The sequence below is a fragment of the Nerophis lumbriciformis genome, linkage group LG03 (assembly GCF_033978685.3).
Source record: "Nerophis lumbriciformis linkage group LG03, RoL_Nlum_v2.1, whole genome shotgun sequence".
Classification (NCBI taxonomy): domain Eukaryota; kingdom Metazoa; phylum Chordata; class Actinopteri; order Syngnathiformes; family Syngnathidae; genus Nerophis; species Nerophis lumbriciformis.
In genome coordinates this window covers 63,642,951-63,660,337 of record NC_084550.2, presented here as the reverse complement: position 1 = coordinate 63,660,337, position 17,387 = coordinate 63,642,951, and the positions used below count along the sequence as shown (strand labels likewise).

General features: G+C 44.0%; 2 protein-coding genes across 2 annotated transcripts in view; one reads left to right on the top strand and one right to left on the bottom strand.

The window, feature by feature from the left end:
- The window catches only part of rpap2 (RNA polymerase II associated protein 2), a 45,715-nt gene extending 32,017 nt beyond the window's left edge, over positions 1 to 13,698 (bottom strand). The window contains exons 1-6 of the mRNA XM_061941155.2: positions 13,586 to 13,698; positions 13,465 to 13,510; positions 7,416 to 7,530; positions 4,474 to 4,572; positions 4,327 to 4,392; positions 4,178 to 4,266 (exon numbers count right to left, since the gene is read on the bottom strand). Of these exons, the coding sequence (XP_061797139.2) occupies positions 4,178 to 4,266; positions 4,327 to 4,392; positions 4,474 to 4,572; positions 7,416 to 7,530; positions 13,465 to 13,510; positions 13,586 to 13,676 (506 nt within the window). The 5' untranslated portion in view covers positions 13,677 to 13,698. The remainder of the gene's footprint in view (positions 1 to 4,177; positions 4,267 to 4,326; positions 4,393 to 4,473; positions 4,573 to 7,415; positions 7,531 to 13,464; positions 13,511 to 13,585) is intronic.
- The window catches only part of glmna (glomulin, FKBP associated protein a), a 46,217-nt gene continuing 42,484 nt past the window's right edge, over positions 13,655 to 17,387 (top strand). The window contains exons 1-3 of the mRNA XM_061941144.2: positions 13,655 to 13,798; positions 14,006 to 14,068; positions 15,517 to 15,642. Coding sequence (XP_061797128.2) covers positions 14,030 to 14,068; positions 15,517 to 15,642 — 165 coding nt within the window. The 5' untranslated portion in view covers positions 13,655 to 13,798; positions 14,006 to 14,029. The remainder of the gene's footprint in view (positions 13,799 to 14,005; positions 14,069 to 15,516; positions 15,643 to 17,387) is intronic.

Sequence of the window (17,387 nt, the reverse complement as noted above, 5' to 3'; positions counted from 1 at the left end):
ATGATTTGAACTCACAACCTACCGATCTCAGGGCGGACACTCTAACCACTAGGCCACTGAGTAGGGGGGAAGGGATTTACTCGCATGCTCCCGATGGGAGCATGCGAGAAGAGAGAAGAAGAAGAGAGAGAAGAAGAACAACAGGAAGTGGATGCAGTGCTTCTGGAAAGTAGTCAGAGCGCTACACTTTTCGCACATTTTCTCATGTTACAGTCTTATTCCAAAGTGGAATAAACACATTTTGTCCTCAAAAATCTACACACAATACCACTTAATGACAATGTAAAAAGGATTTTAAATGTTTTTTTGCAAATTTATTACAAATAAAAAATCACTGCGGCGTCTTCAGTGATGTGGACACTGTATCGATCCGTTGTGGTGAAGAAGGAGCTGAGCCGGAAGGCAAAGCTCTCAATTTATCGGTCGATCTACGTTCCCATCCTCACCTATGGTCATGAGCTTTGGGTTATGACCAAAAGGACAAGATCATGGGTACAATCGGCTGAAACGAGTTTCCTCCATCGGGTGGCGGGGCTCTTCCTTAGACATAGGGTGAGAAGCTCTGTCATCTGGGAGGAGCTCAGAGTAAAGCCGCTGCTCTTCCACATCAAGAGGAGCCATGTAGGCGTTTAGTGGGCATCTTCCACATCAAGAGGAGCCAGATGAGGTGGTTTGGGCATCTGGTGGAGGTGTTTAGGGCACGTCCGACCGGTAGGAGGCCACGGGGAAGACCCAGGACACTTTGGGAAGACTATGTCTCCCAGCTGTCCCGGGAACGCATTTGGATCCCCCGGAGGAGCTGGACGAAGTGCCTGGGGAGAGGGAATTCTGGGTTTCCCTGCTTAGGCTGCTGCCCCCCGAGACCTGACTTCAGATAAGCGGAAGAAAATAGATGGATGGATGGATGTACATAAGTATTGACAGCCTTTATTCAATACTTAGTTTATGCCCGTTTGGCAGGAATTCCAGACTCAAGTATTTTTGAATACGATGTCACAAGTTGGCACACCTATCTTTGGGCACTTTCAACCATTCCTCTTTGCAGCACCTCTCAAGCTCCATCAGGTTAGGTAAGAAGTGTTGGTTTTCATCCAGGATGTCTTTGTACATTGCTGCATTCATTTTTCCCTCTATCCCAGTGGTTCTTAACCTGGGTTCGATCGAACCCTAGGGGTCCGGTGAGTCGGCCTCAGGGGTTCGGCGCAGCCTCCGCCGCGGAGGTCGAGACACACCCGACTCATCGTGTAAATAAAAACTTCTCCCTTTCGGCGTATTATGGATACCCCCAAACAATGTTACCTCTAATTTTCCATATTATTTGCATGTGTGTAATTTGTTGTGGTTCATGCACAGTTCATTTTGTGCACCAGTAAAAAAACTTATAACTTTGTCTTGAATTTGTAAAAAAAAACATTTAATTTTTCACTAAAGAAGGGTTCGCTGAATGCGCATATGAAACCGGCAGGGTTCCGTACCTCCAACAAGGTTAAGAACCACTGCTCTATCCTGACTAGTCTCCCAGTTCCTGCCTATAAAAGCACCCCCACAGCATGATGCTGCCATCACCATGCTTCACTATAGGGATGGTATTGGCCTGGCGCCACACATGACGCCTGGCATTCACGCCAAAGACTTCAATCTTTGTCTCATCAGACCAGAGAATTTAGTTTCTCATGGTCTGAGAGTCTTCCAGGTGCATTTTGGCAAACTTTTTTTTATTAAGAAATGGCTTCTATCTGGCCTGACTGATGGATTGTCCTTCTCTCTCCACAGAGGAATGCTGTAGCTGTAGACAGAGTGACCATGGTCTTGGTCACCTCCCTGACTAGACTAAGATGAATGCAGCAATGTACAGAGACATCCTGGATGAAAACCTTTGCACCCAACCTGATGGAGCTTGAGAGGTGCTGCAAAGAGAAACGGTTGAAAGTGCCCAAAGATAGGTGTGCCAAGCTTGTGGCATCGTATTCAAAAAGACTTGTGGGTGGAATTGCTGCCAAAAGTGCATCAACAAAGTATTGAGCAAAGGCTGTCAATACTCATGTACATGTAATTTTTTATATTTGATAAATTAGCAAAATTAAAAATAAATTAATCACAGTTTCATAATGGGGTATTGTGTGAAAAATGTAACTATTCCATTATCTATTCCATGAGACTAACATAACAAAATGTTTAACAAGTGAAGCACTTTGAATACTTCCCAGATGCATTGCAAATATCCCAATTGTCATTTCCCTAAGTGTGCTGCGACCGTGCCCTTGAGACCTCCGATTTCGAGAGGTGGGGGGATGGGAGGCGTGGTCGGGGGTGGGGCGGGGCGGGGTTGGGGGCGTGGTTAAGAGGGGAGGAGTATATTTACAGCTAGAATTCACCAAGTCAAGTATTTCATATATATATATACACACCGGTATATATATATGTATATATTAGAGATGCGCGGATAGGCAATTATTTCATCCGCAACCGCATCAGAAAGTCGTCAACCATCTGCCATCCACCCGACCTAACATTTGATCAGAACCGCACCCGCCCGCACCCGCCTGTTGTTATATATCTAATATAGACGATGCAAAGCATTAGTGAGGTTATAAAGCTTTTGCCTGTTAAAGAAAGGAGACTGATCCAATGCAGCACAGACATTCGCGTGCCACGCTGTCACGACCCAGACGCACACCAGTGCGCAATCATATGGGAGCCGCGCTGAGCGCACCTCCAAGCGCGTCTCGCTGCCAGCGACGGCCGGGTATGGGCCCGACGCTCCAGCGCCATCCATTTTCAGGGCTAGTTGATTCGGCAGGTGGGTTGTTACACACTCCTTAGCGGGTTCCGACTTCCATGGCCACCGTCCTGCTGTCTATATCAACCAGGGTGAGCCCCACCCCTTTTGTGAGCGCACTGCGTGGAGTGCCCCCTGTTACGCGCCCCCGGCAACAGGGGTGGCGGGCAGGTAAGCTGCGCGGGCAGAGCGCGCGGAGTGACCCCTGTTACGAGCCCCCGGCCACGGGGGTGGTGGGCAGGTAAGCTGCTTACCTGCTGCGCGTGACGCCGGCCGCGGCGAAGGCGGACGAGGCGGGGTGTCGGTGCGGTGGTGACCCTGGACGTGCGTCGGGCCCTTCTCGCGGATCGCCTCAGCTACGGCTCCCGGTGGGGCCCTCTCAGGGGAAGGGGCCTCGGTCCCGGACCCCGGCGAGGCGTCCCTTCTCCGCTCCGTAAAAGTGTCCATCTCTTTTTTTTTTTTTCTTCTGTTGTGGCATATGCAGCAGGTGCCTGCTCGTTTTTCGTATGTGGGTAACAACATTTAACTATGTATATATATTTCCGAATTGGTTTAACTGCCACCCGCCTGAATCTATTTAAAATCTAATTTTTTTTTATTTTAACCGCCCGACCCGACCCGCGGATAAAATCTAATTTTTTTAAATTTCATCCGCCCGATCCGCGGACTCCGCGGTTGTGCCCGCAAACCGCGCATCTCTAGTATATATATAAATAAATAAATAAGAGAAATACTTGAATTTCAGTGTTCATTTATTTACACATATACACACACAACACTCATCTACTCATTGTTGAGTTAAGGGTTGAATTGTCCATCCTTGTTCTATTCTCTGTCACTATTTTTCTAACCATGCTGAACACCCTCTCTGATGATGCATTCTGCTTCGTCTCCTTGTTGTGTGCGCAGTTGTGCACTGCACTCTCTAAAAGCCCTAGATGTTATTGTCACATATGCATGTACAGTAGATGGCAGTATTGTCCTGTTTAAGAGTGTCACAACATTGCTGTTTACGGCAGACGAACTGCTTTACGGTAGACAAAAATGTGACTGCTGTTGTTGTGTGTTGTTGCCGCGCTGGGAGGACGTTAATGAAACTGCCTAAAAATAAACCCACATAAGAAACCAAGAACTCGCCCTCGATCATTCTACAGTTATAACGGGATTGGGCAGGCATGCTGTTTATATTGTGGGAAAGCGGACGTGAAAACAGGCTGTCGACACGTCACTCAGGTCCGCCTGAATTTCGGGAGAAAATTTGTCCCGGGAGGATTTCGGGAGAGGAGCTGAATTTCGGGAGTCTCGGTTGGCAAGTATGCCTTAGGAACTAGTAGCTTGCATATTGAAGAGTAAGTGTGAAAGTGTGCAATATTTCTAGTTGGAGTCGGGCAGACCTACCTCTCATACTGCCTGAGCCAAAGTGGTGTCGTTGATATCTGGACCTCAAATTCTTTGGAGGCTTTATAGCAAAAGTTACTGCAAAAACACTGAAGACAGGGAGAACAAATAAGTGTATATCTCCTGCTGAGACATGACGCAGCACTCACCTTGCGCTCTGTGATGTCATACACCTTATTGGGCTTGGTAGAAATTTTGTACTTTTGACTTGGGATCTGTTAAGTGAACAGATATGAGAAACAGAAATGCGTACAGCTACAACACAAGCATATTAGGAATAAGTAGGATGCGGATACCTTTCCCAGTTTATTTGGACATAAAGGATAACCACACAGCTTGGCGATAGATCTTTCCTCCACTGCATCTTTGTAATTCGCACTGGTGATAAACCTGGCCTGTGAGAAAAATATGGGTATTAACTTTTAAAAAAACATGAATATCTACATGCCAAAATTGCCAAACGTATTGACATTTTAGGAAAAACAAATCACATCTCACCATAAAACCTTGACCACTCTATACCGTACACTCTTAGTGTCATATCTGAAAGAGGACCTGCACATTTTTGGGGAATTTTGCCAATCGTCTACAATCCTTATGAGGCACAAGAAGACAAAAGATATATATTTTTTGCTTTCAAACCTATACAAATCGGCTTGTTCTAGATGCAGCTAATGCTAGCAATCAATTCTACTTCTAAATCATTTTAAAAATGCATTCAAAAACTCGGACATGGGAGGAGTTCGGTGAGGCCATGGAAAACGACTTCCGGACGGCTTCGAAGCAATTCTGGACCACCATCCGCCGCCTCAGGAAGAAGCAGTGCACTATCAACACCGTGTATGGCGAGGATGGTGTTCTGCTGACCTCGACTGCGGATGTTGTGGATCGGTGGAGGGAATACTTCGAAGACCTCCTCAATCCCACCAACACGTCTTCCTATGAGGAAGCAGTGCCTGGGGAGTCTGTGGTGGGCTCTCCTATTTCTGGGGCTGAGGTTGCTGAGGTAGTTAAAAAGCTCCTCGGTGGCAAGGCCCCGGGGGTAGATGAAATCCGCCCGGAGTTCCTTAAGACCGGGGTGGTGGTTCCTCTCTTTAAGAAGGGGAACCGGAGGGTGTGTTCTAACTATCGTGGGATCACACTCCTCAGCCTTCCCGGTAAGGTCTATTCAGGTGTACTGGAGAGGAGGCTACGCCGGATAGTCGAACCTCGGATTCAGGAGGAACAGTGTGGTTTTCGTCCTGGAAACTGTGGACCAGCTCTATACTCTCGGCAGGGTCCTTGAGGGTGCATGGGAGTTTGCCCAACCAGTCTACATGTGTTTTGTGGACTTGGAGAAGGCATTCGACCGTGTCCCTCGGGAAGTCCTGTGGGGAGTGCTCAGAGAGTACGGGGTATCGGACTGTCTGATTGTGGCAGTCCGCTCCCTGTATGATCAGTGCCAGAGCTTGGTCCGCCATGCCGGTAGTAAGTCGGACACGTTTCCAGTGAGGGTTGGACTCCGCCAAGGCTGCCCTTTGTCACCAATTCTGTTCATAACTTTTATGGACAGAATTTCTAGGCGCAGTCAAGGCGTTGAGGGGATCTGGTTTGGTGACTGCAGGATTAGGTCTCTGCTTTTTGCAGATGATGTGGTCCTAATGGCTTCATCTGGCCAGGATCTTCAGCTCTCACTGGATCGGTTCGCAGCTGAGTGTGAAGCGACTGGGATGAGAATCAGCACCTCCAAGTCCGAGTCCATGGTTCTCGCCCGGAAAAGGGTGGAGTGCCATCTCCGGGTTGGGGAGGAGATCTTGCCCCAAGAGGAGGAGTTCAAGTACCTCGGAGTCTTGTTCACGAGTGAGGGAAGAGTGGATCGTGAGATCGACAGGCGGATCGGTGCGGCGTCTTCAGTAATGCGGACGCTGTATCGATCCGTTGTGGTGAAGAAGGAGCTGAGCCGGAAGGCAAAGCTTTCAATTTACCGGTCGATCTACGTTCCCATCCTCACCTATGGTCATGAGCTTTGGGTTATGACCGAAAGGACAAGATCACGAGTACAAGCGGCCGAAATGAGTTTCCTCCGCCGGGTGGCGGGGCTCTCCCTTAGATATATATATCGGTTTGTTGCAACTTTGTGACTTTATTGGACGCAGCCATCCACCAAGCTAGAGCACCTGCATGCACTCACTGTCGCCGGTCCCTCACTTCTCTCGCCCACTCACTCACTGACGTCACTCAACTTGCATGCTGTCATATCTTAAAGGGCGACACACACGCACACGCACACGCACACGCACACACACACACACACACACACACACACACACACACACACACACACACACACACACACACACACACACACACGTTACTCTCATAACTAACATGACATCATAGTGAAGCCAGAAGTCGAGTTTCTTAACATTCTCACTACTTTTCTTTTGTCGAGCACAAAGAAAATAACATTTTAGTTAAATGTAAGTTGTGTCCAGGATCAAATATCTACTTAAAGTTAAAGTTAAAGTGCCATTATGTTGCAGCTATTTAAAATAGTTTTGTCAATTTGTTCTGGCCTGAAATAAATTGGCCCTTTGAAACCTATCTTTGTCTTTGTGTGTTGTATGTAGACCACATTGCTTAGCAGAGTTCAGTGATGCAAATCAACAGATTGTATTATTCTCCAGTGCAATAACAGTACTGAAATGAAGGTTAAAAGGGCATTAAAGGGGAGCCTTAAAAAAAAAAGGGGGGGAAAATAAGTAACTAAATAGTTACTTTTCACAGTAATGCATTACTTTTTGGTGTAAGTAACTGAGTCACTTTTGAAATAAAGTAACTAGTAACTGTAACTAGTTTTCAGTAACTAACCCAACACTGGTTAGTACCCACCTCTGCATACCAATAATGCCACCAAGTCAGCTATTGCTGCTTTTTTCAGGCTTCTGATTGGACAAAATGTGCATGACAGCAGGTGTATGCGTTTGTGTGTAGATATAGACAGTTTTGAAACTACACTTGTGTGGATGGAGATTGTTTGAACCCCAAATATGTATTTTTGAAACTCTCCGTGTTGTGGACATGGCCTTAGTGATGGGGCAAGAGGACATTATAAGCTTTGCGTCTTCCTGCTCCTTTTCTGACGTTTCTTTTCTCATTTTCTTCAATATGTGTATGAAGTACTATCTCAATTGTCACTTGAAACAGCAAACATGATAGCCCAAGTCATGAAGGGCCCAAACAGGTGAAGTCAACTCACACAGTCAATCAAGAAGTCCTCAGCAACAACGTCCTCAAGAAGACGCTCGACCACTTGCAGGGCTCTTTTTTCCAGCTCCAGTCTCTCTCTGAGCTTCTCTCTGACCTCTTCTCTCCTGTCACACATGAGTATTAACACCACCAAGTCAAACACAAACAAACACTTTACAGCAGGGGTGACAAAGGTACGGCCCGCGGGCCTGAACAGGTTTTATCCGGCCTGCGTGATGAGTTTGCCGAGTATTAAAATGAGCTGCATTTTTTTTTATGAAAGAAACTGCTGTTCAAAATGTGTCCACTAGATGTCACAATAGCAATTCTGTTAGGACTAGCAAGAAGTACAAAGTAAAGCGTGGGTGCGGCTACTCTCTGGGGGGGGGGTTAGGTTTGGTTGATATCAGCACTTCAGTCATCAACAATTATATCATCTGAGAAATGGACATTGAAACAGTGTAGACTGACTTCGTAGGATATGTACAGCGAGCAGTGAACATAGTGAGCTCAGAAAGCATAAGAACAAGTATATACATTTGATTATTTACAATCCGGGGAGGTGGGATGTGATGGGGGGAGGGTGTTAGTCTAGGGTTGTAGCTGCCTGGACGTGTTCTTTTAGTGCGGTTTTGAAGGAGGGTAGAGATGCACTTTCTTTTACACCTGTTGGGAGTGCATTCCATATTGATGTGGCATAACAGAAGAATGAGTTAAGACCTTTGTTAGATCGGAATCTAGGTTTAACATGGTTTGTGGAGCTCCCCCTGGTGTTGTGGTTATGGCGGTCATTTACGTTATGGAAGTAGTTTGACATGTACCGGTACTTTGGTATCAGGGAGGTGTAGCGAATTTTATAGACTAGGCTCAGTGCAAGTTGTTTAACTCTGTCCTCCACCCTGAGCCAGCCCACTTTGGAGAAGTGGGTAGGAGCAACGTTCCCTCTAAGGTGCACGCCTGCGCAATTGCGCACCGCTCAAGCGTCCTCTGCGCACAGCAAATATATGCCGCGCACCAAATCAAATCCCATCTGAATTCTAAACAAAAATAAACACATTTATTCTGTATAATTTTGCAATGCAACTCTGAGTGACAGTGACAACAAGCGGCCCTAACACCGTTCAATTGAACATCGTTCAATTATTGTAACGTCTATCGAGATGCTTCGAGGACAGGAATTATATCGATCACTTTATTGAGCAAAACTGTTTATATTCGGCCATAACCACACCAAAACACGAGTAAAAAACTTCTGTCTCGAAAAACTAGTCATTTTCTGCCGTCCAAACCAGGCCAAAACCAACTTGTCATCGGTCACCAACACGCATACCACTGGTTCGTTATGGCCACACAAAAAGTCGGACAACTCAAACACCACACAAAGTTACACTATGACTCCTCAGTCATACGTGTGCTTATTCTACTGTCATTTATTATTAATGTTAATTTATTGATATTAATCATGGAATGCTGTTACTAGAGAAAGTTACAGGAATGCACACGTCATCCTATGCTTACATTTCATTGTGCAACATGAGGATGTTTAAGGGGAGCTAAATGTGATCTCTGAAAGGGGTACAAATGATTTCCAAAGCAGGACCCCCCACCCAGACATATTGTACAATACTAATCCATAGCTTATGAAAAACAAGATTTCTTTTAATTTCATTACAAGTGGGCCAAATCACTAATATTACAAAATAATCTCATGAAAATGACTCCTGTCATTTGAGTGTTATAATAAAAGATTGGTTTGAGACAGGTGTGCTGCTGGTATTGCCACGTGTGATGTTGCTCACTTGTGCTCCACTGAATGCTCAGAGAGTTTTTGTGTTTGCTCACACACATGAACAATTAGAGGGAACATTGGGTAGGAGTGAGGTGTGATCTGGGGTGGAGGTTTAGAAGTAACCTGACTAGCTTGTTCTGGGATGTTTGGAGTCTAGATTTGAGGGTTTTGGAGGTGCTGGGGTAGTGGTACCCCAGAAAACTGATTTAAAGTTTAATCCTGACTTTGTAGATACACTGAGACGAAGTCTAAGCTCATTGCATACTTGCCAACCTTAAGACCTCCGATTTCGGGAGGTGGGGGGTGGGGCGGGGCGTGGTTGGGGCGGGGGCGTGGTTGGGGGGCGTGGTTACGAGGGGAGGAGTATATTTACAGCTAGAATTCACCAACTCCAGTATTTCATATATATATATATATATATATATATATATATATATATATATACATATATATATATATGTATACACACACACATATATATATATATGTATGAAATACTTGACTTTCAGTGAATTCTAGCTATATATATATATATATATATATATATATATATATATATATATATATATATATATATATATATATATATATATATATATATATATATATTTTATTATATATATAAATAAAATAAATATTTGAATTGCATTGTTCATTTATTTACACATATACACACACATAACACTCATCTCCTCATTGTTGTACTTGAAAGTACAATGCAATACAATTCCGGGGCAATGGCACCTATCAAATACACAGTAATGAAAACACAGTTGTTCTACTAACTGTACTGTGTGTTATGAGAATAGAGTATATGTGTGTGTGGCCCTTTAATAGGTGACAGCATGTGAGGTGAGTGACGTCAGTGAGTGTGTGGGCGAGAGAAGAGAGGGAGCGGGGTAGCGTGAGTGCGGGGAGGGACGAGTTGGTTTTGTGTTGGATTGGCTGTGTGCAAGCAATCAATAAAGCAAGATTTGCAACTAATCGCTGGACTCATCATTCACCCTAAAGTCGCCCGCTGTGGAGACCCACTGCCGGGTAAGGTGAAGGGTGTTGCCCCGAGCATACATCCCCTGGAGAAGTGTCTCCCCTGCGCTCTTCGACTACGGTCTTGTTCTTCTGTTTCGTCTCCTTGTGTGCGCACACTGGACTCAGGTCCGCATGGAGCTGGAGGGGGCGTGGCCTCCAGCTCCGGCTGAATTCCGGGAGAAAATTTCTTCCGGGAGGTTTTCGGGAGAGGCGCTGAATTTCGGGAGTCTCCCGGAAAATCCGGGAGGGTTGGCAAGTATGTCATTGTGTTGTTGAGACTGCACCAATTTCCTCAGAATTTTCAACAAACTTGAAAGGATTTGTCCAGAGGATTATTTGTGATTTGTACGTTTTCATAATGTGCTTGTTTTCGTTTTTTTAGAAACATGTGCGCTCAAAGTCCGAGTTGCGTTGCATCTCCTCCGACGTCGTGCACCTGGAGACCAGAACTTGGTCTGCACGATGACCTTCCAGACGCAGGGCGCTTCAGTGGTCGCAGGAGGCACCTGAACGCACCACGACGCATAATGTGCGCCTTCTGTAAGCGCAACGGGGGGTCCGAGGCGGTCTACAGGTTTCACTGCCTGAATACGCGCTCCGGAGACGTAACCTGTCCTTGCCTGCGCAGGTACGGGTGTCCTCTCTGTGGAGCTTCCGGCGACAAAGCGCAAACTAAAAGCTTCTGTCCAGAAGTGGGCCCCAACTACAAGTCTGTGTACGTCCAGAACGAACTCTGAGCTTCTTGTTTGCTTCCATCACAAAACCCTTTCTTTGTTGGAATACTTCTCTTTTACTGCTTTTATATCATGAGAGAATAAGTATTTGTATTTGTTGAAACTAAAACACTACTGTGAAATTGTTATTTGACTTTCATTCTTGTGTGCAAGTAATGTTATTTGTGGTATTGTAGTAGTTTGCAGTGTTTTACATGGTATTGTATTTATTTGTAGTATTGTTGTAGTTTTATACATATCGTTTGCAATACCATGAATTGATTACAAGTTAAACAAGTTGAAAAATGTATACGGGTGTTACCATTTAGTGGTCAATTGTACGGAATATGTACTCAACTGTGCAATCTACTAATAAAAGTTTCAATCAATCAATCAATCAATGTTCTTTTTTTGGTCAAAGTAAAACAAAGTAAACAACCTGGAGTTGTCTTTATTTTTAGGTTATCATGCCATGATTTTACCATTCCGGCCCACTTAGGAATAGATTTTCCTCCATGCGGCCCCTGAACTAAAATGAGTTTGAAACCCCTGCTTTACAGTAAGTTTAACCCTTGCGTGGTGTTCGGGTCTGTGGGACCCGTTTTCATTTCTTATTAAAAGAAAAATTATACAATTAATTAATTTTTCAAACTGAGACTCACTGACTTTGGCTCATTTTCTGTGAAGAACATATATCAGAATACATATTTAATGACCACACACACACCATACACCCCTCCTACACATTTCTATTACATATAAGATGTCCGGGTCCACTGGACCCGGGGCTAATAGAAGTGTATGATGTTCTGTGTACCACACGCACCCACCCACCCACCCACCCACCCAACCACACACACACACACACACACACACACACACACACACACACACACACACACACACACACACACACACACACCAGGCCTAGACAGGAGGAGGACAGAGTGTAGGTTAGGGGTGCTTATTACGTCGATCGCGAGCTACCGGTCGATCTCGGAGGGTGTGTCAGTCGATCACCAGCCAGGCATTAAAAAAATAGTCCTAAAAATGAGCGATCATAAATCTTTACTATGACGTCACTTTCGTCACTTGATTGACATTCACGGCACCCGAGGGTCTTCTGAGATGACGCTGGCTGCTGCCAGCTCATTAAAATTACCGACAGGAAGGCGAGAAACACTTTATTTCAACAGACTCTGGCGCCGTACCTGTCGTCAAAACTCCAAAGACCGACTGCACAGTTGCGCTAACAAAATAAGAGTCTCAGAAAGCTGGCGTGCACAAGCTAGCAAGCTACGGAGTTTGCCGACAATGTATTTCTTGTAACGTGTATACAAAGGAGTACGGAAGCTGGACAAATAAGATGCCAAAAACCAACCACTTTCATGTGGGATTGGACAGAAAGGAGGACTTTTTTTCTCCTCCATTCGAAAATGCGGACGTTATCAGCACCACTGTCTGATTCCAATCAATGCAAAAGTCATCAGAATCAGGTAATACACCAACTTATATTCTTGTCTTCATGAAAGAAAGGAATCTATATGTGTTAAACATGCTTGTATTATCTTTAAACACCTTTAACTTGTTAACAATATTAACTATATGTGTTAAACATGCTTGCATTATCCTTAAACACCTTTAACTTATTAACAATATTAACTATATGTGTTAAACATGCTTGTATTATCATTAAACACCTTTAATTTGTTAACAATATTAACTATATGTGTTAAACATGCTTGCATTATCTTTAAACAACTTTAACTTGTTAACAATATTAACTATATGTATTAAACATACTTGTATTATCATTAAACACCTTTAATTTATTAACAATATTAACTATATGTATTAAACATTCTTGTATTATCATTAAACACCTTTAATTTATTAACAATATTAACTATGTGTTAAACATGCTTGCATTATCATTAAACACCTTTAATTTATTAACAATATTAACTATATGTGTTAAACATGCTTGCATTATCATTAAACACCTTTAACTTGTTAACAAAAACATATATTTCATAAATAAGTAAATATAAATGATATATATGAATGAGGTAGATCCCCACGACTTGATCAATTGAAAAGTAGCTCGCCTGCAGAAAAAGTGTGAGCACCCCTGGTGTAGGTACACAGAACATCAGAGGGTCAAATGTGCGAGAAAATGAGAGCAGACAGTGTTGACAAATAATGTTGCAACCTTCTGTGGGAACCGCAGGTGCAGAAACACAAAAGAAGAATCCCTGTGGGATGCAGAAACTGGCAGAGAAATCTTCTGTGCAACGTTCATATTGTTGTTACTCATGTTACTATTTACTATGTTAAAATACTGAACAGATGTTTATTGGGATAAGGTAAACATCTGTTCAGTATTTTAACATAAAAGTGTTTGATTGTGAGGCATTAAAAGCCACAAAACGCAACGGGTCCACCAGACCCACAAACGCTGGCTGAGTAACAACAATATGAACATTACACAAGGGTTAAATAAGGAACTAACACATGTCTCCACACACCTTATGGCGTCCTCTTCAACGTTTTGCGCTTTGTTGTGTTTTCCACCTGCGACGACAAGCAGCAATACGTTAAACGATGAGTTGTCGTACTTTAGAGGTTTTTTTTAATTCAAGAAGTTACCTTTTTTAGCCGCTTTAGAGACAATTCTTCTCTCCTCCGACTCCATGTTGTTTCTGTTTGGTAGGATTTCAACTTCGACCCATGACGTCATTTATCTACGGCAAGCCAGAAGCGGCAAAACTCGAACCCGGACGTCTCACCATCTCGTGTGGTCTTTGAGAAATGAAGCCACAAATGTTTCTGCGTAGTATTTTTGTATGATTACCTAAATACGTAAGTATTGGGGAATGCATTTTTAAACTTAGGATGTGTTTTAAAATGTTTTCTTAACTGTCTAGTGGCTAAGCTAATTTTAGACTGGAACAAAGCTAGCTTTCACTCGTTTGATTCCAGTGAAGTTGTTGCTTAGTTTCATTAATTGGCCTGTCTTGCACAACTTTTTCTTCAGCCAGGTCTAACTTTGTGTTTATTCTTTCTCAGGACTGTTGCGTGAAGAGAAACAGAATGGCTCTAGATCAGTTCAGTGATGTGGTCCAGAGATGTGTGAGTTCATTCAAAGCCTACAATTTCATTTCATCAAAGGAGTGTTGATTAAAGGCCTACTGAAATGCGATTTTCTTATTCAAACGGGGATAGCAGGTCCATTCTATGTGTCATACTTGATCATTTCATGATATTGCCATATTTTTGCTGAAAGGATTTAGTAGAGAACATCGACGATAAAGTTCGCAACTTTTGGTCGCTGATAAAAAAGCCTTGCCTGTACCGGAAGTAGCAGACGAGTAGCGTGACGTCACAGGTTGTGGAGCTCCTCACATCCGCACATTGTTTACAATCATGGCCACCAGCAGCGAGAGCGATTCGGACCGAGAAAGTGACGATTTCCCCATTAATTTAAGCGAGGATGAAAGATTTGTGGATGAGGAAAGTGAGAGTGAAGGACTAGAGGGCAGTGGGAGCGATTCAGATAGGGAAGATGCTGTGAGAGGCGGGTGGGACCTGATATTCAGCTGGGAATGACTAAGACAGTAAATAAACACAAGACATATATATACTCTATTAGCCACAACACAACCAGGCTTATATTTAATATGCCACAAATTAATCCCGCATAACAAACACCTCCCCCCTCCCGTCCATATAACCCGCCAATACAACTCAAACACCTGCACAACACACTCAATCCCACAGCCCAAAGTACCGTTCACCTCCCCAAAGTTCATACAGCAAATATATTTCCCCAAAGTCCCCAAAGTTACGTACGTGACATGCACATAGCGGCACGCACGTACGAGCAAGCGATCAAATGTTTGGAAGCCGCAGCTGCATGCGTACTGACGGCACCGCGTCTGCGTATCCAACTCAAAGTCCTCCTGGTAAGAGTCTCTGTTGTCCCAGTTCTCCACAGGCCAATGGTAAAGCTTGACTGTCATCTTTCGGGAATGGAAACAATGAAACACCGGCTGTGTTTGTGTTGCTGCAGCCGCCCGCAATACACCGCTTCCCACCTATAGCTTTCTTCTTTGCTGTCTCCATTGTTCATTGAACAAATTGCAAAAGATTCACCAACACAGATGTCCAGAATACTGTGGAATTTTGCGATGAAAACAGACGACTTAATAGCTGGCCACCATGCTGTCCCAAAATGTCCTCTACAATCCGTGACGTCACGCGCTGACGTCATCATACCGAGACGTTTTCAGCAGGATATTTCGCGCTAAATTTAAAATTGCACTTTAGTAAGCTAACCCGGCCGTATTGGCATGTGTTGCAATGTTAAGATTTCATCATTGATTTATAAACTATTAGACTGCGTTGTCGGTAGTAGTGGGTTTCAGTAGGCCTTTAAATGTACTATTAGCTTGTGAATTAAATGAATGTTTACACAAGTAAACTGCTACAATGCAGTGTCCCTATGGCACTTTGGGCGGCACAATTATTAGGGACTTGCAATTTTAACTTGATGCCCTTTTTGTGTGTCGGTCACCCAGCAAGCCCTCTCCACTGACCAGTACTCAACTGAGGACCACGACGTCTTCATGACCGCTGGGCGAACATGCATCGAGGAAGGAAACAGCGCTCAAGTGCTCAGTATAGTCCTGGATGACAAGAATCTGGTAAACGGCACAATGTCTTGTCTTGTTAATTGTAGGGATGCACAATATTTTCTTTCCTGTTTTTTTTAAGGCCGATACAGATAAATTAAAGGCCTACTGAAATGCGATTTTCTTATTTAAATGGGGATAGCAGGTCCATTCTATGTGTCATACTTGATCATTTCGCGATATTGCCACATTTTTGCTGAAAGGATTTAGTAGAGAACATCGACGATGAAGTTCGCAACTTTTGGTCGCTGATAAAAAAGCCTTGCCTGTACTGGAAGTAGCAGACGATATGCGCGTGACGTCACAGGTTGTGGAGCTCCTCACATCTGCACATTGTTTACAATCATGGCCACCAGCAGCGAGAGCGATTCGAACCGAGAAAGCGACGATTTCCCCATTAATTTGAGCGAGGATGAAAGATTTGTGGATGAGGAAAGTGAGAGTGAAGGACTAGAGGGCAGTGGGAGCGATTCAGATAGGGAAGATGCTGTGAGAGGCGGGTGGGACCTGATATTCAGCTGGGAATGACTAAAACAGTAAATAAACACAAGACATATATATACTCTATTAGCCACAACACAACCAGGCTTATATTTAATATGCCACAAATTAATCCCGCATAACAAACACCTCCCCCCTCCCGTCCATATAACCCGCCAAAACAATACACCTGCACAACACACTCAATCCCACAGCCCAAAGTACCGTTCACCTCCCCAAAGTTCATACAGCACATATATTTCCCCAAAGTCCCCAAAGTTACGTACGTGACATGCACATAGCGGCACGCACGTACGGGCAAGCGATCAAATGTTTGGAAACGTACTCACGGTACTGGGTCTGCGTATCCAACTCAAAGTCCTCCTGGTAAGAGTCTCTGTTGTCCCAGTTCTCCACAGGCCAATGGTAAAGCTTGACTGTCATCTTTCGGGAATGTAAACAATGAAACACCGGCTGTGTTATCCGGCACAACAGTCAGGGGGTGCATTCTACGGCGGGGGTGCGTTATCCGGCACAACACCTGCCGCAATACACCGCTTCCCACCTACAGCTTTCTTCTTTGCTGTCTCCATTGTTCATTGAACAAATTGCAAAAGATTCACCAACACAGATGTCCAGAATACTGTGGAATTTTGCGATGAAAACAGACGACTTAATAGCTGGCCACCATGCTGTCCCAAAATGTCCTCTACAATCCGTGACGTCACGCGCAGGTGTCATCATACCGAGAAGTTTTCAGCATCATATTTCGCGCAAAATTTAAAATTGCACTTTAGTAAGCTAACCCGGCCGTATTGGCATGTGTTGCAATGTTAAGATTTCATCATTGATATATAAACTATCAGACTGCGTGGTCGGTAGTAGTGGGTTTCAGTAGGCCTTTAATTGTATCTTGTGGCAAATGCAGGAAACACACAGTTGCTGTTTCGTTCAGATCCTGATTCAAAGACTGCCAACGTAAGAATCCACATACAATTACCGTTTTTTCCCGGACCATAGGGCGCACCGGACTATAAGGCGCACTGCCGATGAATGGTCTATTTTTGATCTTTTTTCATATATAAGGCGCACCGGATTATAGGGCACATTAAAGGAGTCATATTATTATTTTATATATTTTTTTCTAAATTGAAAACGTTTCCTTGTGGTCTACATCAGTGGTCCCCAACCACCGGGCCGCGGCCCAGTACCGGTCCGTGGATCGATTGGTTCCGGGCCGCATGAGAATAAAAAAATAATAAATAAAAAAATAAATT